Source organism: Saccopteryx bilineata, chromosome 4 (genome assembly GCF_036850765.1).
Source record: "Saccopteryx bilineata isolate mSacBil1 chromosome 4, mSacBil1_pri_phased_curated, whole genome shotgun sequence".
In the NCBI taxonomy this organism is placed as follows: Eukaryota; Metazoa; Chordata; class Mammalia; order Chiroptera; family Emballonuridae; genus Saccopteryx; species Saccopteryx bilineata.
The window spans coordinates 291,778,288-291,803,245 of record NC_089493.1 but is presented as its reverse complement, the minus strand read 5'-3'; the positions used below and the strand labels follow the sequence as shown (position 1 = coordinate 291,803,245).

The 24,958-nt window shown below is 51.3% G+C and overlaps 1 protein-coding gene across 2 annotated transcripts; it reads left to right on the top strand.

Annotated features, from left to right (window-relative positions):
- Positions 1-6,721: 6,721 nt before the first annotated feature.
- QPRT (quinolinate phosphoribosyltransferase) lies at positions 6,722-24,223 on the top strand. 2 transcript variants are annotated; one of them, XM_066275654.1, is made up of 5 exons: positions 6,730-6,855; positions 6,979-7,054; positions 21,840-22,375; positions 23,590-23,721; positions 23,797-24,223. In XM_066275654.1, exons 2-5 carry the CDS (start codon positions 7,015-7,017, stop codon positions 24,013-24,015), a joined length of 927 nt encoding a protein of 308 aa, XP_066131751.1. In that variant the 5' UTR covers positions 6,730-6,855; positions 6,979-7,014; the 3' UTR covers positions 24,016-24,223. The 2 variants fall into 2 exon arrangements, with proteins under 2 accessions (XP_066131752.1, XP_066131751.1); XM_066275655.1 differs by lacking the exon at positions 6,979-7,054 and having other exon boundaries at positions 6,722-6,855.
- The last annotated feature ends 735 nt before the right edge of the window (positions 24,224-24,958 follow it).

Below are 24,958 nucleotides of genomic sequence, written 5' to 3'. Positions count from 1 at the left end.
CCAATAAAAGAATGCCGGGCTTGATAAAGAGACTGCACGTGTGTCCGAGCGTGGTTCTTCAGTTCAGCCCCGTGTCCCTTCCGCGCAGCCTCCCCTGCACGTGGCGGAGGGAGCAGGGACCTGGGAGCCAGGACTTGGTGACGCCCCGCTGTCACAGATTTCATGTGCTTGTCTGTTTTGAGCTCCTTTTTTTCTCCAATGGGGATCGGGGTGTGTGAGCCAAACTGGCACAGGCTGGCAGACCAGGAGCTTCCCCTGCAGCTCTGGGCTGGGGACAGACACGAGAGGCCAGACCCAGCTGGCTGTCACGGAGAGGCGCTGGACCCAAGGGAGCCACATGGGCCAGAGGCCGTTGGTATTTCCCCAGGGCAAAGAGGAAATTTGCAAAGAGGAAGTTGTTGAGTCACAGGGCGCAGTGGCTGGGAGCAGACAGACTGACCTACAAAAAGGCGAAGGGAACTGTGTGTGTGTGTCTGTGTGTGTGTGTGTGTCTGTGTGGGTGACTGCCATGTGGCCTGAGCTGAGGGCAGGCGGGAGAGAGGGAAAGGACCCGATGGCTCAGGTCATGAGGTGAGAGAAGGGGCACAAAGTGGCTGAGGATCCACCCGGCCACGTGGGGACGGGCTGAGCTGGGTTGAAAATGCAGCCTTTGCCATGCAGGCTGGGCACCCACGAGGCTGTCTGGGCACCTCTCCTCCGTCTCACAAGGCACTCTTCGGACTGACCGTAGCCCCAGAACCACGGAAGCGAGTTCCAAAAGTCCTTAGAGATACCACACCTCTTGTCTTTGACAATCAAAGTGCCCTACTTTCAGGTTTAGAAAATAGTGTCGCTGAATTCCGAGCCTTCCTTCACCCGGCTCGTTCTGCACGGGCGGTCACTTTCTTAACCATTACGGGTTTCTGGGCCTTGGGCAGATTCTACAGGAAATGAAGAAGGGTGGGTGAGGTGCCCCATAGCACTCCTCCCGGTCCAGAAAACAAAAATGTGTGAAAAGTTTTCAAACAGAAGCACAAACAAAATTTTATGAGTGCCAAAAAAGGGAGTGACATGCTGCTCCCAGAGGAAGGTGAAGAGGCTTCCTCTGAGTGTTTCAAAGGGCCTTTGTCATATTCATTGCCATGTTCCTGGTGGCTATTTTGCCACCCTGCCTTAGGTCCTCAGTAAATATCCATTTGAATGAATGAAGATGACTTCTCAGAGATTATGAAGATTAAGAAGGATATCACCGGGCTGAAGTTGGGGTATGGCACTGTCAGAATAAGGACATGTGAGCAGTTTAATTTAAAAAAATTTTTAAGCAAGAGAGAGACAGATAGACATATGGGAGTGACAGAAAGGGAGAGACAAGAAGCATCAACTCATAATTGCGACCCTTTAGTTGTTCATTGATTGCTTTCTCATGTGCCTTGACTGGGGGTTCCAGCTGAGCCAGTGACCCCTTGCTCAAGCCAGTGACCTTTGGGCTCAAGCCAGTGACCATGGGGTCATATCTATGATCTCACACTCAAGCTGGTGACCCTGTGCTCAAGCTGGCAACCTCGGTGTTTTGAATCTGGGTCCTCAGCATCCCAGGCTGACACTCTATCTACTGCACCACCACCTGGTCAGGCTAGTGACACTTTTAAAGGTCACTGTCCAGACGGCCCCTGCACTCCCTAAGGTTGTCAGGACAGAGCCCACTTTCCCCAGTGTGCAGTAGGTAGAAGACCCCTTCCAAATCTGATCCTCCTTTTACTCTGCCCACCCTGCCTGGTCAGTCCTGGGCCTGACGCCCTGTCCTTTCACTCTGCCCACCCTGCCTGGTCAGGCCTGGGCCTGACGCCCTGTCCTTTTACTCTGCCCACCCTGCCTGGTCAGGCCTGGGCCTGACGCCCTGTCCTTTAACTCTGCCCACCCTGCCTGGTCAGTCCTGGGCCTGACACCCTGTCCTTCAACTCTGCCCACCCTGCCTGGTCAGTCCTGGGCCTGACACCCTGTCCTTTAACTCTGCCCACCCTGCCTGGTCAGGCCTGGGCCTAACACCCTGTCCTTTAACTCTGCCCACCCTGCCTGGTCAGGCCTGGGCCTGACGCCCTGTCCTTTTACTCTGCCCACCCTGCCTGGTCAGGCCTGGGCCTGACGCCCTGTCCTTTTACTCTGCCCACCCTGCCTGGTCAGGCCTGGGCCTGACACCCTGTCCTTTAACTCTGCCCACCCTGCCTGGTCAGTTCTGGGCCTGACGCCCTGTCCTTCAACTCTGCCCACCCTGCCTGGTCAGTCCTGGGCCCGACACCCTGGACTTTCCGCTGACCTCACCTCATTCCTTGTAGCTAGCCCCCAAACATGTCATGGTCTTTTCTAGGGGAGGGGAGGATAATTTAATATGTTGAAAATATTTTTGTCCAAATAGTGAAATAACATTTTTCCTCTTTTGCAGAAGTTGATCGCCAACACATTCTAGCTCCTTCCTTCCTTCCTTCCTTCTTTCCTTCCTTCCTTCCTTCCTTCCTTCCTTCCTTCCTTCCTTCCTTCCTTCCCTCCTTCATTTCTTTGCAAGAGAGACAGAGAAAGAGAGAGACAGAGAGAGGGAGAGACAGACAGGAAGGAAGAGAGATGAGAAGCATCAATTCTTTGTAGTGGCACCTTAGTTGTTCATTGATTGCTTTCTCACATGTGCCTTGATGGGGGTGGGGGTGGGCTCCAGCTGAGCGAGATATCCCTTGCTCAAGCCAGTGACCCTGGGCTCAAGCCAGCAATCTTGGGGCCATATCTATGATTCCACACTCAAGCCGGTGACCAAGCTGGTGAACCTGCGCTCAAGCCGGCAACCTTAGGATTTCGAACCTGGGTCCTCTGCGTCCCATGCCAACACTCTTTCCATTGCGCCACCGCCTGGTCAGGCACATCCTAGTTTCTTAAATAATAGGATTCACGTATACACAATTATATACAGCATATTATTCTTCATCTCATGGTCTAAGACAGTGGTCCCCAACCCCTGGGCCGCGGACTGGTTCCGGTCATTAGGTATCAGGCCGCAGAGAAAGAATAAATAACATGAAACGTTGTCAGAATAACAAATTTAAATACATCCTGAATAATGAGGACATGCTCATTCCTCCTTTAACTTAGCCCAATAAATATCGTAAGTTCGACAATTACATTTAAATACCACAGTTTTTACGCCGGTCGCATAATTTTATTTTGTGCATTTATCCGTCTCACCCTAAAGGCCAGTCCGTGAAAATATTTTCTGACATTAAACCGGTCTGTGGCCAAAAAAAGGTTGGGGACCACTGGTCTAAGATATACGTTTCTATTTTAGTCTCAAAAGTGCACCTTCAGATCATGATTACAGATAAAGCTTTGTCATCCAAAATGAGAATTCCAGCTGGAAGAGGATCTGGGTGGGAAGTCCTTGAGACGTGGACTCCTTCACTTTGGCAGGCAGGAAAGGGGCCTTGGTGCACGGTTTCAAGGACATCTCATTTTGGAGAATGGACATTTACACCTGGTTTTCCTCTGCATCCCCGTGTCCGACCCGAGGCCTGGGGCAGGCGGAGCCTGTGGAGGATGCGCAGCAGCGACCCCTGTCAGCTCTGAGCACTCCGGCCCTGTCAAACTCTAAGGGGTATTGGTTGAGGAGCCTACACCGTGGGTGGCTGTCCTGCTCTGGGGAGGGTTGGGGTAGACATGAGACAACAGACCCCGGGGTATTTTGGAGACAGTCACCATGCTCCCAACAATGAGCTGCAAATGGGTGCGTGTGCCTCAGCCTCCTAGGGTGCTCAGCACCTGCCTGCCCAGCTCGTGGCATCAGGACAGACTAGCTGGACCATGGGCCAGATCCCAAGAGGTGCCAGCCATGGAGAAAGCCACATACTCGCTCCTGTATTTGTGCAAACCATGCCTGAAGCCAGCCTGCCATCAGCTCGCCCCACAACACACACATCTTGACTTCCCGCCAAGCTCCTCCTCAACCGTCAAGATTCAACTCAAATGTCACTGGCTCTTCAAAGCCACCCTTGCTGCCTCCACCCCAAACAGACATCATATTTTCCTCCACTCTTATAGCACCTCATGTGACAGCACGAACAGCTGGGTTGTAATTATGTGAAGGTGTCCTTCACTCTATTAGAGCGTAGCCCCTCCAAGTCCATGTGTCATCTCTGTGGCTCCAGAGTCCAGACCCTGTCACACAGTAGCTACCTAATATGTGTTTACTGAATGGAGGGATAAATGAATTAATGAATGAACAAATGATGGCTTTTTTTTTTAAGTGAGAGTAAGCGAGGTAGTGAGACAGACTATCTCATGTGGCCCGAGTGGGATCCACCCAGCAAGCCCCCGTCGGAGGCTGATACTCGAATCAACAGAGCTACCCTCAGTGCCTGTGACTGCCACTCGAACCAGTCGAGCCACTGGCTGCAAGAGGAGAAGAGGGAGAGAAGGGGAGAGGGAGGAGAAGAGAAGCAGATGGTCTCTTCTCTTGTGTGCCCTGACTGGGAATGGAACCTGGGATGGCCATACATGGGGCCGACACCACTGGCCAGGGCCCAAATGGTGGCTTAAAAAAAAATTATTGGCCCTGGCCGGTTGGCTCAGCGGTAGAGCATCAGCCTGGTGTGCGGGGGACCCGGGTTCGATTCCCGGCCAGGGCACATAGGAGAAGCGCCCATTTGCTTCTCCACCCCCCCCTTCCTTCCTCTCTGTCTCTCTCTTCCCCTCCCGCAGCCAAGGCTCCATTGGAGCAAAGATGGCCCGGACACTTGGGATGGCTCCTTGGCCTCTGCCCCAGGCGCTAGAGTGGCTCTGGTCTCGGCAGAGCGACGCCCCGGTGGGGCAGAGCATCGCCCCCTGGTGGGCAGAGCGTCGCCCCCTGATGGATGTGCCGGGTGGATCCCGGTTGGGCGCATGCGGGAGTCTGTCTGACTGTCTCTCCCCGTTTCCCGCTTCAGAAAAATACAAAAAAAATTTATTATTATTATTATTATTTTTGAGAGAGGCAGGGAGAGAGACAGGAACATCAAGCTGCTCCTATACGTGCCCTGATTTGGGGGGGGGGGACCAGCAACCTCTGCGCTCCAGGAGGATGCTCCATGAGCCATCTGGCCAGGGTACAGATGATGGCTTTTAAGTACACATGTGGCAAGATCGGATTTGTCTTTTGAGTGAACATGGCTTCCAGGAGGATGGCCTGAAGGCAATGTGGCCACAAGACAAGGCTGACATTCTAGTCTGAGTTAGATATAGTGGGAGTGTTGTCTAAGGTGAAAAGAAGAGGTCAGGTCAGAAATATAATTATTGAGAGAACAGAATTTAGGACTAATTTGGCTGTTGAGGTGATGGGGAGGAATGAGGTTAGACTTCAAAGTTTCTATCTTGGGAGATTGAGGCGCTGGCATAATTATACAGAAATGCTGAGAGGTGAGCATTTTGGGGGAAAACACAATGAGTTCATTTTTAGAAGTGTTAGGACGGATGTTTAGAGATGGTTAGAAATAGGGACCTGGATCTTGGGAGGGATGTCAGAGCAAGAGATACGGGTTGAGGAGTCACCTGATTTTAGATGGCAATTTAAATAATGTTATGGATGGATAAATGCATAAACTATAGCATTCCCCATGTAGAATGAGAACAGGAGAGGGCTGTGGAGACAGTCTCGGTGTGTTAGTCAGGGCTGGCTAACTGCTATAACTAACTACCCCAAAACTCGGGGGACAACTCAAGAGAGGTTTTATTCCTTGCTTATGTATCAGTTCAGTACTGGCATTTGGAGGGTGACCTTTCATAAGGTCATTCAGGGACCCTGGCTCCTTCCATTTTGTGCGCTGTCATTCCTGGGAAGGAGAGAAAGGGGGATCACCGTCGGGAAGTGGCACAGATCACCTTTGCTCACATTCCATGGGGCAGAATTCAGTCATGTGGTCACCTCGGTGCAAAAGAGGCAGGGAAATGTAGTTCAGGGTGCGCCCGCCGGGGAAGAAAGGAGAAACTATCCCCTCGCACTGAGGGAACACCGAAATGTGAGGGTGTAATGTAGGAAGAAGCACGTGCCAGAGACGGCACAGAGCCTTTCAGAGAGAAACCTGGAAAAAAAGGAGAAGACAGTTTGGAGAAGGGCCGCCAGGGAGCGCTCTGGAGTGCAGCGAGGCAAGCGCGGTGCTGAGGTGCCAGGCGGCACTTGGGCGTGAGGCTTCCTTCAGTTTCTTGCCCCAGGACCCTCCCTGGTCTCTCCCGAGTCCCAAGCCTGTCAGGGTCACGTGCTACAGACAAAGACCGGGCGGAGGCTGGGAAGATGCTTGTGGACTGACAATCAGAGGTCCCACTGACTGCGGCCAGCAAGTTCCCGCGAAGAAATGGAGGTCTGGCCGTGTTTGGACAGGGGCTTGCTTGAAGTCCCAGTCCCAGTTATGGGTGGTTTCCAGTCTTCCCGTTCAGGAATCTAGCTCTGACCTGTCCATGCCCTTAAAGGGCCTCGGGAAGAGGAGAGGGAAGGGAAACGGACATCTGAGGAGTTTTTACTGTGTTTTTTCACTTGAGTCTCAGTTGAACCCATGAGATAGGTATCATCCCATTTTACAGCAGAGGAAACTGAGGCATAGAAAAAGGTAAAAAGGTACTTGAGATCAGAAACGCTGGAATTGAGATTTGAACCCAGGTCTAAGGCCCGGTTTCCCAGTGCACCATCAAAGAAGCTTTCCGGCCCTGGCGGGGAGCACTGGCTTGCATTCCCAGCCTCGCAGAGCTGCGTGCCCATGCGCGTGGGGAGACCAGGGCCTTGGGCTCAGAGAGGGCAGTTGGCTCAGAGTTACTTAACATCTGAGTTATGCAACTGAGAGCTTTCCCCTCTGAGTATGGACAGCAGACCAGGTATGTACAGCCCCAGGGGTCCTACAAGAGGACAAGAGGGAGCCCCCGAGAACCTGGGAAGGGTTGATCCAGGCTGGCTGGACTGGCCCTTCCCCCACGTCCATCTGGCGGCCCCACCCCCAGCCTCAGGCTTCCCAGAACATTGGATCTGAAGAGCAGATGCTAACGGGGCAGCTCCAAGCTGTCATGGAGCCTGAAGGTAAAGGATCCCTCCCCAGACCTCTCTCCCTGGTGTTCCTGCACCACCATCTCCTCATCCTCCTGCCCCTCTCCTCATCCCAACTTATCTCAGTCCCTTATCCACCGACCCCACCGGAAGACCAAGTCTCCTCTGGTTTCCACCTACTGTCTTCACCTCCCCCATCTCCCTCAAACCTCTCTGAACCCCAAGCAGTCCTTTCTGTCTGCCAAAGGCCTCCTCTCACTCTTCTTTCTCCTCTATGTTGGGTCACGAGGAACTCTGGGAAGAAAGGGGCTTGAGCCCCAGGACAAGCCAGGGGTGGCTTGGAGGAGTGCGCCTCTGCTGGGGGCTCCTGGGACAGGTAGTGGGAGGCTGAATGGGGAGCAGCTCTGGACTTTGCTCCTGATCAGCAGCTTGGGAAGAGTGGAGGCAAAGTCCTGTCCCATCTGCCGCGGCTGGGGGAGGGAGCTTGAGTCCTGTGATCCCCTGTGGTTGGGTGGGGACGATGTTGCTAAGGAGGCTAGATGCAGAATAATAAATAGAAGCTAGGCTCTGGGGTCAGAGGATCCTCTTTAAATCCGGCTTCTACCAAGGAACAGGCTGTGTGACCTTGGGCAAGTCACCTGATTTCTCAGAGCCTCATTTCCTTGCCGCTGTAAAATGACAACAGTTCCCTGCTCACAACTTTGTGGGGACTACAAATGATAAGATAGATGCATAAAAGGGGTCCCATCTGTGAGCTCTCTGCAGTTTTTCTGGGCTTCTTCCCCAGCTCTGACCTCCCTCCCTGGTTTGGGGTTTCTGCTGGCTTAGCTGGGGAAGCAGCTCTTGGCCCAAACACACTCTTGGTTTAAAAATAATCTGAGTCAGCCTGACCAGGCAGTGGTGCAGTGGATAGAGTGTCGGACTGGGATGCAGAGGTCCCAGGTTCAAGACCCTGAGGTCGCCAGCTTGAGCGCGGGCTCATCTGGTTTGAGCAAAGCTCACCACAGCTTAGACCCAAGGTCGCTTGCTCGAGCAAGGGGTCACTCGGTCTGCTGAAGGCCCACGGTCAAGGCACATATGAGAAAATCACTGAACAACTAAGGTGTCACAACGAGAAACTGATGATTGATGCTTCTCATCTCTCTCCGGTCCTGTCTGTCTGTCCCTATGCATCCCTCTCTGACTCTCTCTCTGTCTCTAAAAAAAAAAAAAAAAGAAATAAAAATAATCTGAGTCAGAGCCTGGGTTCAAGTCCTATTGCTGCTACCTGCTGGCTGTGTCACCTCAGACAAGATGCTTAGCCTTGCTGTGCCTCTGCTTCCCCTTGATCAAGTGAGAACAGGGCCTTAAGTGTAGTGTGCCTATGTCGACCCTTCACATCTGTCTCTGGGGCTCTGAGCCTTCCCCGGGCTTCGCTCCGTTCCTGGAAGCCCTGTATGTCCATGTCCATGTCCTTCTCCACTGGGACGTTCCCTTGCCATGCCAAACTCAGTCTTCCCTACACCAGCTCCACTTCCGTTCATGCCTCAGCATCCTCCTACTCAGGCTGGAAAGCTCAGGGTTAGCTCACTGTCCCTCGCACCCCAGTATCGAGGCTGTGTTACCCCTCCCCAGGGGGCGACCCGGTGGAGGCTGCCCTTGTGTCACTGCCTTCATGCATGTGACCACACCTGCTGTTTAACTCAGGAGGGCTGGCGCTGGAACCCCTGAACTCTGGGACGTAAACCAGGAGGGAGTAGACAGGTCAAGGGGGTGAGGCAAAGGCCGGGGAACGGGGGAAGAAGGCGTGAGGACAGCGTTGGGGCAGAAGCAGATGGCAGGCGAGTGGGTGTAAGGCCAGTGGCCGCTGCGTGGCCAGGCAGGTTCACGCTGGATCGGAGCAGGCGGTAAAGGAACTGTGGAGCCTGAGGATGGTGGGCCATCCCGTGTATTAGAGTTTCCTAACGGTGGGCAGACGAGCAAACAGGCAGGGGAGACCGCTTCCCTTTCTCTCTCCAGACCTCCGGACTCCCCCGGACCCACAGGCCCTCACCAGCCTCAGCACTCCCCAGCCAAACAGGCCGGGCAGAAACCTCAGGGCTCCCCAGCCCCTCAGCACTCTCTCTCTCTTTTTCTCCCTCTGGACCAGGGGTCAGGAACCTTTTTGGCTGAGAGAGCCATGAACGCCTCATATTTTAAAATGTAATTCCGTGAGAGCCATACAATGACCTGTGTACATTATGCATTATCCAATAAAAATTTGGTGTTGCCTGACCAGGTGGTGGCGCAGCGGATAGAGCGTCAGACTGGGATGCAGAGGACCCAGGTTCGAGACCCCGAGGTCGCCAGCTTGAGCGCGGGCTCATCTGGCTTGACCCAAGGTCGCTGGCTCAAGCAAGGGGTTACTCGGTCTGCTGAAAGCCTGCGGTCAAGGCACATATGAGAAAGCAATCAATGAATAACTAAGGGGTTGCAACAAAAAACTGATGATTGATGCTTCTCTTCTCTCTCCATACCTGTCTGTCTGTCTGTCCCTATCTATCCCTCTCTCTGACTCTCTTTCTGTCCCTATAAAAAGAAAAAAAAAAAGTTGGTGTTGTCCCAGAGGACAGCTGTGATTGGCTCCAGCCACCCGCAACCATGAACATGAGTGGTAGGAAATGAATGGATTGTAATACATGAGAATGTTTTATATTTTAACATTATTATTTATTTATTTACTTTTTTAGATTTTTTTAATTTATTCATTTTTTTATTAGAGAGAGAGGGGAGAGGGGGAGGGAGAGAGAGAGAGAAGGGGGAGGAGCAGGAAGCATCAACTCCCATATGTGCCTTGACCAGGCAAGCCCAGGGTTTTGAACCGGTGACCTCAGCATTCCAGATCGACGCTTTATCCACTGCGCCACCACAGGTCAGGCCACGTTATTATTTTTTTTATTAAAGATTTGTCTGCAAGCCAGATGCAGCCATCAAAAGAGCCACATCTGGCTTGCGAGCCATAGGTTCCCGACCCCTGCTCTGGACTCTCCAGCAAAACTGGCTGGAGGGAAAAACCCTTCTCCACCCACGTTGGGAGGCAATCTGCAATTTGCAATCTGCTGCCCTGAGGGCAAGCACCCACAGCCCAGCATAGACTGTACACACAGGGCGCTGCCCCATGCCAATGCAAAATACAAGCGAGCAAACCTAAACAAACCTGTCTCACACTTGAAACACATTGGTTTGCCCAACCGTGAGCAAAAGCAAGGAGGTCAGACGTGGCCAAGGTGTGAATGGGGCGGGGCCAGACCCAGAGTCTGTGGACATGGGGTGCAGGCTGTGGGCCCTTTTTCTTACAACGGTGGGAAGGATGACCTCCCATCACACTTCATCCTGGCTTGCTGCTTCTTGCCCAGCTGTGGCAACAGTCTCCCAACTTATATATTTCGAGAATCCTAGACACACTTTAAATATATTTAAAACTCCAAACAGCCTTTTTGATGATACAGCTTCTGATGAAAAGTTTTAGTGATTTCCCACTGCCTGTTGGACAAAATCCTAACTCTTTCCTGTCATTCAAGGCCTGCTCAGTCCGGCCCTTTCCTACCGTTCGACCTTCTCTCTTGCTACTCTCTAAGCGCTCTGAAATTCTGTAGACTGTTTTACCTGTTGTATGAGGGGCAGCGACATTTGGCCCTATTGTGAGGTCATCTCTCCTATCTAGAGAGAAAAGGGGGAAGAACAGAACAGTCATCTGGCAGCTGTTGTGCAAAGCAGCCTCTGTCTCCGTCTGGTGTTTGTCGAACGGATCAGTAAATAAATAGGCAGCAGAATGAAGCTGTGCAGTCAGACACTCAGTCTGAAGTGCCCAAACAGTTGGGTCAGGCACTTCGCGTAGGCACTTGACGTGATTCGCCTTATTTCCTCTTCATTGTGGCCCTGGGATTTCACCGAGAAACTGACTCAGAGAGGTTAACACACGGCAGGACCTTACCCAGCATGTGGGTGGAGGAGCTAGGTTCCGACTCAGTTGCTTCTGACTCCCCACCCAGGCTGTTTCCCCTGCACCAGGGACAGAGCCCTGGAACCCCGACTGTAGCTTACAAAACTGTGAATATTGCCGTAATAAACAGATAGTGATTTAAAGACGTAATTCAATGCTAGGTTAAATGGCAGTGCTTTGAGGTGGGGTAAGTGAGGGCACTCTGGAGCCACACTGCCTGGGCTTATGTCCCTAACTCCACACTTTCCAGCTATGTGAACTTTGGGCAAGTTACTAGCCCTTTCAGTGCCTCAGTTTCCTGACCTGTAAAGTGGGAGTAATAATAGTATGCCCATAGGGTTATCATGAGGATTAAATATGTTAATAGCCTGACCAGGCGGTGGCACAGTGGATAGAGCATCAGACTGGGATGTGGAGGACCCAGGTTCGAGACCCCGAGGTCGCCAGCTTGAGCTCCGGTTCATCTGGTTTGAGCAAAGCTCACCAGCTTGGATCCAAGGTCGCTGGCTTGAGCAAGGGGTTACTCGGTCTGCTGTAGCCCTACGGCCAAGGCACATATGAGAAAGCAATCAATGAACAACTAAGGTGTCACAATGAAAAACTGATGATTGATGCTTCTCATCTCTCTCCGTTCCTGTCTGTCTGTCCCTATCTATCCCTCTCTCTAACTCTCTCTCTCTGTCTCTGTAAAAAAAAAATGTTAATACACACTGCTCACAAAAATTAGGGGATATTTCAAAATGAATATGAAGCCATAAAAATCCCCTAATTTTTGTGAGCAGTATATATAAAATGCTTTAAATAGTGCCTAAGAAGCACAGTAAAAGTGTTAGTTATTATTTTAAAAAAATATTTAACTTATTAGTTTTACAGGGGAAGGATAGCAAGAAGTATCAACTCATAGTTGCTTCACTTTAGTTGTTCATTGCTTGCTTCTTGCTTGACTATGTGCCTTGACCGGGCAAGCCCAGGGTTTTGAACCGGCAACCTCATTCAAGGTCGATGCTCTTATCCACTGCACCACCACAGGTCAGGATGTTAGCTGTTATTATTACACATTCTGTCATTCTGGATTCCATGACAGACAAGTTGTAGTAGGCAACAGTTTAAGAAAAATATAATTATAAAGGTAAAACCTTTAAAATATATATATTTTTTATTAAGTGGGAAGTGGGAGGCAGGGAGGTGGAGACAGACTCTCACATGTGCCTGACAGAGATCTGCCTGACAAACCTCCTACCAGGCCATACTCTGCCCATCTGGTGCCACTGCTCCTTTGCTCGGCAACCAAGCTATTTCAGTGCCTGAGGGGAGGCCATGGAGCCATCCTCAGCGCTGCCTCGGGCCAAATTGCTCAAACTATTCAGAGCCATGGCTGGGGGAGGGGAGAGAGAGAGAGAGAGAATGAGAGAGAGAAGGGGGAAGGGTGGAGAAGCATATGGTCACTTCTCTTGTGTGCCCTGACCGGGGAATTGAACTGGGGACTTCCACATGCTGGGCTGACCCTCTACTACTGAGCAAACTGGTCAGGGCCAAAACCTTTAAAATTGACAACTTCTACCTATGTTAATTTCCCTGTAAATTGGGGAAAGCATGATTCCCTGGTTGTAGCTGGAAGACTGTTGTCAGCCTCATGTGACACCACTGTTGCAAACACAGGCCACAGGGTCACACATACCATTAAGAACAAAGACTTCCTATATTCATTTAGATCCATTGGCACAGCCTTCCTTTGTGCCCATCCATCAAAGTCATGACTGAAGGGAAGATAAGGGATGAGAGTGCTGATTGTGGCAAGGAGCCCCTGTCCCTCCCAGCAAGGAGCCACTTGTCTAGTTAGGGCAACATAGAAACACAAGACAAGACCCGCAAGTGGGGAAAACCTTATAGCGTGCCAGAATCTTAAGTTTATCTGTATCCTTTTACATAATTTATAGAGAGAGATGTGCAGAAAACATCCCAAGATGCTTTTGTATGCCCTCACACAGAGATGCCAGCTTTAATAAAGCTCTGGACAATCACTTAAGAAGGTATGGCGTTGAAAGAGCAAGGATGAAACTAGCATCTCTGAAGTTCAGGCATCTTGAGAGAACTCTGGCATATTGCAACCTCGAGGGTAGAAAAAGGGACAGGGCATTACCACTGTCCCCTCTCCCCTCTGCGTAGCAGCTTGTCCCAGGCCCTCTGAACCAGCCCTCAGGCAGCTGTAGAAACAGCACTCCCCCTTCCAAGTTCCTGTCACTCACAGCTGCTAATTAAGAGAGCTTTCTGGGGCACGAGCCGGGAGAGATCACTTTATTGCTCCTCTGGACAGACACCCAGAGCTGTTCTGGACAATAAAGGGGACCCCAGCGGATGCGGGCCCTGTCGCTGAGGAAGGATGTCTTGATGCAACCGGTACAGAGCTGGTCCGCAGGCGCACGCGGCGCGGGTGGGCAATGTGGTCCAAATGGTGGCGGAGCAGGCAGCGGAGCGGGGCGGTGCACTGGTTGGAGAAGCGCGCAAGGGTCCTGGGAAAATAGGCGGGGTTGTGGGAGGTGCGGAAAATGCCCCCAACTGAGCGCGCAAGAGGGTCCTGGTGACACAAATCAACTCCTGCGGCTCCTTCCTTCGGGCAGCCGGCACCTGCCGCTACTCGGCAGCCCGGTAGGTCTGCGTGCAGCGGGTAGCTGCCGAGCTGCGCGAGTGCTGCTGCCCCGCCTGCGAGCGAATGCACGAACAGCTCCGTGTGGATGAGGGTCTCGCGCTCGCCGGGGGTGGTGGCCCGGGGCGCCGGAGAGGTGGTCCCCGGAGCCGAGCCGCGGGGCCGCGCGTTCGGTCCAACAGGCCTCCTTGCGGCAGGAATCCCCTTTGTTGGAAACGCAGGAGAGTCAGGGCCTGAGGAAGACTAGACCCAGAAGTATTTGTTTATTTTTCACCAAGGGAATGGGGAGCCCCAACATTCTGCCTCTACAATAAGGCGATCGGAACAACTGATCTCGAAGAAAGGGGCAGGAGAGTAACCCCCACTGGGCTGTGGAGAAGGAAGAGCTGGGTTCACCTTGATCATTTTCTAGCTTTAGCGTTTCTAGCTCTGCCCTTGAGTAGTTAGCTTATATGTGGGAGCCTCAATTCTAATCTATAAATACGAATGCTTTCTGCCTTGAAAACCCGAGGAAGGATCTTTAGGGCGCATAGCCGGTGCGGGACGTTAGGCACCAATGGATGGCATTCCTTCTCTTCCTGCAGTTCGGAAGCTCCCATCTCTGCCACAAATTAGAAGGATGTGACCTCAGTCCATACCAGTTATATCAGAATTTATGGGGGTTGCAAACTGCTGCTCTACCCATCCTGAGAAAACTTTCCTTGACTGTGTCTGAAATGAGGGGACTTTCTTTCTTTCTTTCTCTTTCTCTGTTTCTTACTAACTTTTAAAATATTGTTATTATTGAGAATGTCAAATATACACATAAGTAGACAGAAAAGTCTGGATCATGGACCCATCACCCAGCCTCAACAACCATCAACTTGTGGCCAGGCCATCCCGAACCACACCCTCTACTTTCTACCTTCCAGGATTATCTATCTTAAAGCAAATTGAGCTCTCAATTTTTTTTAAAGATTTTATTTATTGGTCCTGGCTGGATGGCTCAGTGGTAGAGCGTCAGCCCAGTGTGTGGATGTCCTGGGTTCAATTCCCAGTCAGGGCACAAAGAAGCAACCACTTGCTTCTCCACTCCTCCCCTTCCCTCTTCTCTCTCTTCCCCTCCTGAAGCTATGGCTCATTGGAGCAAGTTGGCCCCAGGTGCTGAGGATGGCTTCATCCCTCACCTCGAGCACTAAAATAGCTTGGTTGTCAAGCAACCAAGCAACGCCCCTCCCCCCCCATGGGCAGAGCATCACCCCATAGGAGGCTTGCCTGGTGGATCTGGTTGGGGCACATGTGGGAGTCTGTCTCTCTGCCTTCCCTCTTCTCACTTAAGAAAAAAAAAGATTTTATTTATTGATTTTACAGAAAGAGGAGGGGATGAAGTGAGAAATATCAACTCACAGTCGTTTCACTTTAGTTGTTCATTGATTGCTTGTCGCATGTGCCTTGACTGTGTAAGCCCTGGGTTTCGAACCGGACACCTCAGCATTCCAGGTCGACACTTTATCCACTGAGCCACCACAGCCCAGGCTCTCAAATCTTTTCATTCACTAACTTCTCTGCATATATTTTCTAAAAGATAAGGGTTTTTCATTACAATTACAATATAATTACCACACTTAACTTTTTTAAAGTTCCCTTAATGTTATCAAATATTCAGTCAGTTTTCAGATTTTCAATTGTCTCATAAACGTCCTAATTTGATTTCAATTTATATGTTTGAATTAGGATCTAAATAAGATCTAGCCTGACCAGGCAGTGGCGCAGTAGATAAAGCGTCGGACTGGGATGCGGAGGACCCAGGTTTGAGACCCCGAGGTCGCCAGCTTGAGTGTGGGCTCATCTGGTTTGAGCAAAGCTCACCAGCTTGGACCCAAGGTCGCTGGCTCAAGCAAGGGGTCACTCGGTCTGCTGAAGGCCCACAGTCAAGGCACATATAAGAAAGCAACCAATGAACAACTAAGGTGATGCAACGAAAAACTGATGATTGATGCTTCTCATCTTTCTCCGTTCCTGTCTGTCTGTCCCTATCTATCCCTCTCTCTCACTCTCTCTCTGTCTCTGTAAAAAAAGAAAAAGAATAAAATAAATAAATAAATAAGATCTATACACTTGATTGGTTAGTATGTGTTTTAAGATTATTTAATCTTTTGTTTTCTTGCAATGTGTTTGCTGAAGAAGTTGTGTTGGCCTTTGGTTGAGTTTTCTCTGGTCTGAATTTTGCAGGTTATATCCCTGTGGGATACTTTCATATGTTCCTCTGTCCTCCAGTTTTCTTGCAAACTGGTGGTTGCATCTAGAACTCTGATCTGACTCTGGTTCATCAGGGGTTTCTTTCTTCTTCTTTTCTTTTTTAAGTGGGAGAGACAGAGAGAGGGACAGATAGGGACAGACAGACAGGAAGGGAGAGAGATGAAAAGCATTAATTATTATTATTATTATTATTATTTGTATTTTTCTGAAGCTGGAAACGGAGAGAGACAGTCAGACAGACTCCAGCATGCGCCCGACCGGGATCCACCCGGCACGCCCACCAGGGGCGATGCTCTGCCCATCCTGGGCGTCACTATGTTGTGACCAGAGCCACTCCAGCGCCTGAGGCAGAGGCCACAGAGCCATCCCCAGCGCCCGGGCTATCTTTGCTCCAATGGAGCCTCGCTGTGGGAGGGGAAGAGAGAGACAGAGAGGAAGGAGAGGGGGAGGGGTGGAGAAGCAGATGGGTGCCTCTCCTGTGTGCCCTGCCCAGGAATCAAACCCGGGACTTCTGCATGCCAGGCCGACGCTCTACCACTAAGCCAACCGGCCAAGGCCGCATTAATTCTTTCTTTGTGGCACCTTAGTTGTTCATTGATTGCTTTCTCATATGTGCCTTGACCGTGGGCCTTCAGCAGACCAAGTAACCCCTTGCTCAGCAACCTTGGACTTCAAGCCAGTGACCTTTGGGCTCAAGCCAGCGACCCCGAGCTCAAGCTGGAGGGGTGCAGAAGCAGATTGTTACTTCTCCTGTGTGCCCTGACCGGGAACCAAACCCAGGACATCCACACTCCAGGCCAATGCTCTACCACTGAGCCAACCGACCAGGGCCAAATTCTATATCTTATTAGCTGTTAGTCCCCATAGATCCTTCCTCAGGAACAACTCTCGCCTCTGCCCTTGCTCACTGTTCCTATGATCACTGCCCAGGGTCAGGACTCCGTCACTTTGGCCAGTTGCCTCAGCCTCCTTTTGTCCCTGTTCCCATCTCCAGTTGATAGCTGAAGTGACCCTTCTAGAAAAATCATATCATTCCCTTGCTTAAATTCTGTTGCAGCCCCTCAATCTGCCTGTCCTTTTCCATTCCGGCCTCACTTCCCACCATTTCTCCTGTGAACCCTGCTCCACGCTCCTTCCGGCCCTCTCCCTCTCTTCTTGCCTTTGAGTCTTGAACACCTACTCTTTCAGCCTGAAATACCTGGCCCTCCCTCCTGCCTACCCTGCACCTCTGCCTGGCACACATTACTCATCCTTCAAGGCCACTGGCACCACTGCCCCTTCCTCAGGGACACCTAGTCATTTCCCCTCCACGCTCCCACCGCCCTTAGTAAGTGCCTCCGCCATTCCCCTTAGCGAACATGTCTACCACCAGTGCCAGACAGTGTTCCTGAGCACTTTGCAAGTACTAATATTATTGAGGTGATTATTACCATTAGCCCCGTTACAGATGAGGAGACTAAGGCCCCAGAGAGGCTGAGTCACTTAGCCAAGATCACTTAGCCAAAGGTGGCAGAGCCAGTGTTGAAACCAGGCCATGCGGCTCCAGAGTCTGGGCTCTGACTCATTCTACTGTTTAGCTTAATACTCTGAGTGCAGGCTCACCAGCTTGAGTGTGGGGTTGCCAGCTTGAATGTGGGATCATAGACATGACCCCATGGTTGCTGGTTTGAGCCCAGAGGTTGCTGGCTTAAAGCCCAGGGTCACTGGCTTGAGCCCAAGGTCACTTAGTATTAAGCTAAACAGTATAAAATTTCCAACATCTGGCTGGTTTTGACCAATGAAAGCAGCACATTACGGTTCAGGGTGCTAGGTACTTGGGATACAACAGAAACTCTCTGGACCGCATACTTCTGCCCCCAGAGAGGAAACAAGATTAGGGTGTGGTGGCAGGGGAGGGAAAGGAGCAGACTGAGCATGTGACCTGGTGTAGGAGTCTGTGCAAGCACCCTGCGGGGGAGGTGACAAACTAGACCTGAAAGAGGAGTGAAAGGTGAAGAGGGAGTGCGGAGAGGGTAAAGGAAGGGGTTTGCAAGCAGAGGCACAACCCTGGAACAGCATAAGCTAACGCCTGAAAGCTACGAGAAAGAGCTGCTCACTCTGTCACCCAAAATTAGTACCTGGCACACAGTTGCTCAATAAAGATTTGACAAAAGAATAAATAAAAAATGGAAAGATGTCAAGAGAACTAAAGCTAATACAATGAAAGGGGGGGGGGGGGTTGAACAGGAGAATGACCCACTCAAATTTACTTGTATTTTGTTTAATTTATTTTTTAATTTTTTTAAGTGAGAGAAAAGGAGATAGACAGACTCCTGCATGCACCCTGAGATCCACCCGGCAACCCCTGTCTGGGGCCAATGCTCGGACCAACCGAGCTATCTTCAGAGCCCAGGGCCAATGCTCGGACCAGTTGAGCCACCAGCTGCAAGAGGGGAAGAGAGAGAGAAGGAGGAGAGGGAGGGGAAGAGAAGCAGATGGTCACTTCTCAAGTGTGCCCTGACCCAGGATCGAATCTGGGATGTCTGCACTCTGGGCCGATGCTCTATCCACTGAGCAACCGGCAGGGCCTTGTTTTATTTTAAAGTTAGGTTTAATGAGGTATAATTATAGACGTAAAATTCACCCTTTTCTCTGTGAAGTTGTATGAGCCTTGACAAATGCACCAGTCATGTAGCCACCATCACATACAGATCTAGAATAAATAGTTCAATCACATCCTAAAATCCTTGGTGCTGCCCCTTTGGGCCAGCCCTACCCCCACACCCCAGGAAACTGGTCTCTTCTCTGTGGCTAGGGTTTTGCCATTTCCAGAATGTCATATGAATGGATGCAAAGAGAATGTAGCAGAATGTAGCACTTTGAATCCACTCTTTCACTTAGAACTATACACTTGGGACTTGTCCCTATTGTGTGTATCAAGTAGCTGGTTGGTTCCCTTCTTTACTGCTGAGTAGGGTTTCATTGTATGGAGGCATCAGTTTGTTTATCTGATACCAGTTGAAGGATCCAAATTCACTTTAAAAAGCAAACATCACTGCTTGACCAGGTGGTGGTGCAGTGGGTAGAGTGTGGGACTGGGACGCGGAGGACCCAGGTTCAAGGCCCTGAGGTCGCCAGCTTGAGCGCTGGCTCATCTGGTTTGAGCAAAGCTCACCAGCTTGGACCCAAGGCCGCTGGCTTGAGCAAGGGGTCACTCGGTCTCCTGCAGCCCCACGATCAAGTAACATATGAGAAAGCAATCAATGAACAACTAAGGTGCCGCAACAAAAAATTGATGCTTCTCATCTCTCTCCCTTCCTGTCAGTCTGTTCCTATCTGTCCTCTCTCTGTCTCTCTCTGTCTCTGTCACACACACACACCAAAAAGCAAACCTCACTGCACCCAGTCTGAGTGGAATGGGGCCCTTGCCTCTCTGCGGTTTGTTCACAGGCCTATTTTTTTTTTTTTTTCCCTGGCCGGACTGCAGTCCGCGGGGATGAGGACCTTGACTTTGTCCCTTTTACTGACTCTGTTCCCAGCACCCAGCCAGGGCCCAGCTGGCTCTGAGTGAAGAACAGGAGCCACTTGGGACACTTGTGGGAGAGAATGTGGGGAAGTAGGACCAGGTCCGATTACAGGACTGTGGCCGAGGGTCGGAATGAGGAGTGAAGATGGAGTCCTCAGCTTTGGGGGAGGAGGGCTGGGTGGGAAGGGCCTGCTTCTGGGAACAGAGCGAGCCGGAATGTACGGCGTTAACTTCAACTGGGACCAAAAATAGGGGACACGAAACCAAACCCCACCCAACCCCACCCAACCCAGCTCCCTCACAATCTGTGGAGTTGCTTTCCTTTTCCCCAGAAGCTGCTATGAGGCTGTAGATCTTCTCTGGCCGGCAGGTGGCGGTGATGCACCGTGCCTGAGCTCGGCCTCTGCAGTCGGCCTCATTGATTCAACAGGCGGGAGGGGCTTGCTAGCAGATACTGGTGGGTGGGCAGGAAGGACCTTAGGGACCGCCGTCCATACTATTGTTTTACAGGCAAAGGACTCACCCACACTCCTGAAGCTGCATCTCACAGAGTGAGGGCTCCAACCCAATTTCTCTCGCACAGCTCCCATCTCTAGAGAAATGACAGTTTGTTGAAACAGCAGGTGTGGGAGGGATCTCCAAGCTCGAGGGCACAGTCAGAGGGGCAGCCCGCCATGCCCACAATGTCTGGCTGGCGTGACTGCTGAACTTCCACCTTTAAAGTGCTGGTGCTCTGGAGAAGCCTGGGATGAAAGACTTCTCAGCGCCTAGTCCAGTGGGGCCTTCTGCTCCAAAAATAATGAGCCCTTCTTTTGTTGTTGATGTTTTTTAATTTATTTATTCACTTTAGAGAAGAGAGAGAGAGAGAGAAGTGGGGGAGGAGCAGGAAGCATCAATTCCCATCTGTACCTTGACTAGTCAAGCCCAGGGTTTTGAACCGGCGACCTCTGCATTCCAGGTTGATGCTTGATCCACTGCGCCACCACAAGTCAGTCAGGGGTCCCCAAACTTTTTACACAGGGGGCCAGTTCACTGTCCCTCAGACCGTTGGAGGGCCGCCACATACAGTGCTCCTCTCACTGACCACCAATGAAAGAGGTGCCCCTTCCGAAAGTGCGGTGGGGGAACCAGATAAATGGCCTCAGGGGGCCGCATGCGGCCAGTGGGCTGTAGTTTGGGGACGCCTGAAAGCCCGTCTATGCAGGCAGGTGGGGAAGGCTGCAGGCTGACTTCAGGGTGCTGTTCACTTCTCCCTGCCTGGTCAGTAGCTGTTGATCCAGCAGTGAACCTGCCAGAAAAAAATAGAGGACACAGTTAAAACTTGCATTTCAGATAACCAACAAATAATTTCTAAGTAGATATATGTTCTAAATATTGCCTAGGATATACTTACATTAAAAATAAGCCTTTGCCTGACCTGTGGTGGCGCAGTGGATAAAGCGTCGACCTGGAATGCTGAGGTCGCCGGTTCAAATCCCTGGGCTTGCCTGGTCAAGGCACATAATGGGAGTTGATGCTTCCTGCTCTTCCCCCTATTCTCTCTCTCTCTCTCTCTCTCTCTCTCCCCTCTCTCTCTAATAAAAATGAATAAATAAAATCTAAAAAAGTAAATTAAAAAAAATAAGTCTTTGATGTTTGTCCGGTGCTCTGTATTTTAATTTGCTCAATCTGGCAATTCTGCCCCGCCCACGGGGTCCACCCAGCACCCTAGCCTGGCCCCCAGGGCCCCCAGATCCTCACCCTGATTGGCTAGTGCCCAATTTTGCTGGTTGTTAAGTCGAACTGACCCTTGAACAACACAGGTTTGAACTGTGCGGGCCCACCTTATATGTGCAGGGTTTTGTTCTTTTTTTCAATAAATACCTGTACCAACTGTATGCATTAAGCCACACCATTTTATAAAGGCTACGTGAGCATCTGTGAATTTTGGTAACAGTGCTGGTGGGAATCCTGGAAGCAATTCCCCATGGATACCAAGGGACAACTGAAGTTTTGGGAGAGTCAAAAGTTACATGGGAATTTTATTTTATTTTATTTTATGACACAGAGAGAGAGAGGGACAGAAAGAACAGACAGACAGGAAGGGAGAGAGATGAGAAACATCAATTCTTCGTTGCGGCACCTTAGTTGTTTATTGATTACTTTCTCATATGTGCCTTGACCCGGGGGCTACAGCAGACCGAGTAACCCCTTGCTCAAGCCAGGGCTCAGGATGGTGAGCCTTGCTCAAACCAGATGAGCCTGCGCTCAAGCCGGCGACTTCAGGGTTTCAAACCTGGGTCATCCGATTCACAGTCCAACACTCTCTCCACTGCGCCACCGCCTGGCCAGGCGGGAATTTTCTATTGCACGGGGGGGGGGGGGGGGGGTGCCATTCCTAACCCCTGTGTTGTTCAAGAGTCAACTGTATTTGACAATCCCTGACAATGAGAGAGGCAGCCACATTGACGCTGTTCTCTTTCCCTCACAGACCTGGCGCTCCTGCTGTCCCCTGCCACACTGGCCTCCCTGGCCGATGGCTGGCTCCGAGAGGACTGTCCAAGCTTCAACTACACAGCCTTGATCACAGGGACGGCCCCCTCGCAGGCGGCACTGTGGGCCAAATCCCCCAGGGTACTGGCTGGGAGACCTTTCTTTGATGCCATCTTTGCCCAGGTCAACTGCCAGGTCTCCTGGTTCCTCCCTGAGGGATCAAAGCTGGTGCCTGTGGCCAAGGTGGCCGAGGTTCGGGGCCCTGCCCACTGCCTTCTGCTGGGGGAGCGGGTGGCCCTTAACACGCTGGCTCGCTGCAGCGGAGTGGCCAGCTTGGCTGCTGTGGCTGTGGAGGCCGCCAGGGGGACCGGCTGGGCTGGGCACGTGGCAGGCACGCGGAAGACCACCCCTGGCTTCCGGCTGGTGGAGAAGTATGGACTCCTAGTGGGTGGAGCTGGTTCTCATCGCTACGACCTGGGAGGGCTGGTGATGGTGAAGGACAACCATGTCATGGCAACCGGTGGTGTGAAAAAGGTATATGTCTGGCTGAGTCCCTGCCTGGCCCTGCCCTCACCGCCCATCACAGTCCAGCCCTTCCCCTCCGCCAGAGACCCTGGCGAGTGATGACCTGGGAGTTGAGGAATGAGACTCCTGACCCCTCAGTTGCTCCGTCTGTATGAGGATTGGAGTTGCTTTTTTTCTTTTTTAATTAATTAATTAATTTTTTGTGACAGAGAGAGTCAGAGAAAGGGACAGACAGGAAGGGAGAGAGATGAGAAGCATCAATTCTTCATTGCAGCACCTTAGTTGTTCATTGATTGTTTTCTCATATGTGCCTTGACGGGGCTACAGCAGACTGAGTGACCCTTTGCTCAAGCCAGTGACCTTGGGCTCAAGCTGGTGAGCCTTGCTCAAACCAGATGAGCCCACGCTCAAGCTGGCGACCTCAGCATCTTGAACCTGGGTCCTCCACATCCCAGTCCAATGCTCTATCCACAGCGCCACCACCTGGTCAGGCTGGAGTTACTTTACAAGCATTGTTCTGCTACTTGGCATCATGTTCAAGAGCAAAGGACAAACCATGGGGAACCCAATGTTGATGACTTTCCAACCTTGGGCAGGTCACTCTTGAGTCCCTGGACCTGTTTCCCATTTGTGAAAAAAAAAAATTTTAAGTGAGAGGAGGGGAGATAGTAAGACAAACTCTCACATGAGCCCTGACCGGAATCTATCCAGCAACCCCCATCTGGGGCTGATGCTCAAATCAGCTGAGCTATCCTCAGCACCTGGGGCCAACACTCAAACCAATCGAGCCATGGCTGAGAGAGAGAAAGAGAGAGAGAAGGGGGAGAGGGGGAGGAGAGAAGCAGATAGTGGCTTTTCCTGTGTGCCCTGACCAGGAACTGAACTTGGACATCGGCAAGCTGGGCGGACACTCGATCTACTGAGCCAACCAGCAGGGGCCTGTGAAAATGTTCTTCAAGACTCCTTCCTGTTTAATGTTTTGAGTTAATTGAACGCAGGTCCAAATACCAAATATTGCTGATATTTGGCTTTTTTTTTTTTTTTGGTCCCACAAGACTGGTAATTTCATGTGTTTTCACCTAATATGAAAGAAACCGATCCCAATGCCTGGTCTTCTCATTCACCCCAAGCTTGTTATCCATCTGGGGCCTTTGGAGAGCCAGTCCCAGCCCCCAGCGCTCCTAATGCCCCTGCCCTTCTCACTCTCGCCCTCTGGCCCGCAGGCGGTGGGACGGGCCCGGCAGGCAGCCGGCTTCACCCTCAAGGTGGAGGTGGAGTGCGGCAGCCTGCAGGAGGCTATGGAGGCGGCAGAGGCAGGGGCAGACCTCATCTTGCTGGACAACTTTAGGCCTGAGGTGAGGCGGGTCCCTTTCGTCCTGGGAAGGGGCCGTGTTAGGGACTCTCACCTCGCCGCGGCTTGTGTCCCACAGGAGCTACACCCCACGGCTGGAGCGCTGAAGGCCCGGTTCCCGAGCGTGGGCGTGGAGGCCAGCGGGGGCATCACGCTGAGCAGCCTCCCTCAGTTCTGTGGGCCCCACATCGATGTCGTCTCTCTGGGGATGCTGACCCAGGCTGCCCCGGCCCTCGATTTCTCCCTCAAGCTGTTTGCTGATGGGGCCACTCCAGTGCCCCGTGTCCGCCGGTCCTAAAACTGAAGAGGGTGGCTCTGGCAACGGGATAGCAGGGCTTCTTGGAACCCTCAAGGTTATGTACCTTGAAGAACAGCGATTGACGGGACAGTCTCGGCGCTAGCCTGAGCTAAGGCCTGGCTCTGCCGCTCACTGCTGTGTAACCCCGAAGGGCTGACTTTACCTCTGCTCGCCTCAGTTTCCTAATCTATAAAATGGGTCTAATGAATGATCAGCCATGGATTTCTTTGGGTGGTAATCAGCACAGAGTAAGTGCTCAGTAAATATTAGAAATCGCCAGAGTTCATCTCTCCTAATACGCACTTTTTTTTCACACACTGCCTTCTCTGAAGTCACAGCATGTCTTTAATCAATGGCGTCTAACAGCCACTGTCAACCAGGCCCTGGCCATCATATAGCCGTTGTGGCCTGCACATGCAAGTTATAGATAAAAACATGATAATCTATGTTGAAATAAGTCCCAAAGAGCTTTTTCTACAAGTATTTATATAAAATAGAAATGGTGAGGGACTAGTAAGAAAGCATTGGCCAAGTGTTTAACTGACAGTTTTCTTTTTGAGTGGTAGTAGGTGTTTTACAATCAATGACATTTTATATTTGAGGACATGTGACATCAACATGGTATTCAGCTGGAACATTCCACTTGGCCGATGTCGTAGTTGTACGGGTTATTAAGTCTTTGCCTCTCACATCTGGCTATGTTACCACCTCTGGTGGAGATGAGAACCTGTCTGTTCGTCACTTCTTGGGTCCCCCACAGATTTCAGCATGCATCTCCCCCAAATGAAAGTCCTCTATCTATTTGGTGCTAAACACCTTTTAGGTCCTGGTTCCATGGAATTATCAGCTGGGAGAGGACGATTGGTCCAGGGCAGCTGGGACCAGAGTGAGGGTCTGTTGAGGGAGGGAGGTTTGGGGCGGGAGAGGGTCTATGTTCAGAGGT

Coding starts and splice junctions, on each gene's coding strand:
- QPRT (XM_066275654.1), top strand. CDS start 7,015: ATGCTAACGGGGCAGCTCCAAGCTGTCATGGAGCCTGAAG. Junction 22,376..23,589: donor CAACCGGTGGTGTGAAAAAG/GTATATGTCTGG, acceptor TCTGGCCCGCAG/GCGGTGGGACGGGCCCGGCA. Junction 23,722..23,796: donor TGGACAACTTTAGGCCTGAG/GTGAGGCGGGTC, acceptor TGTGTCCCACAG/GAGCTACACCCCACGGCTGG.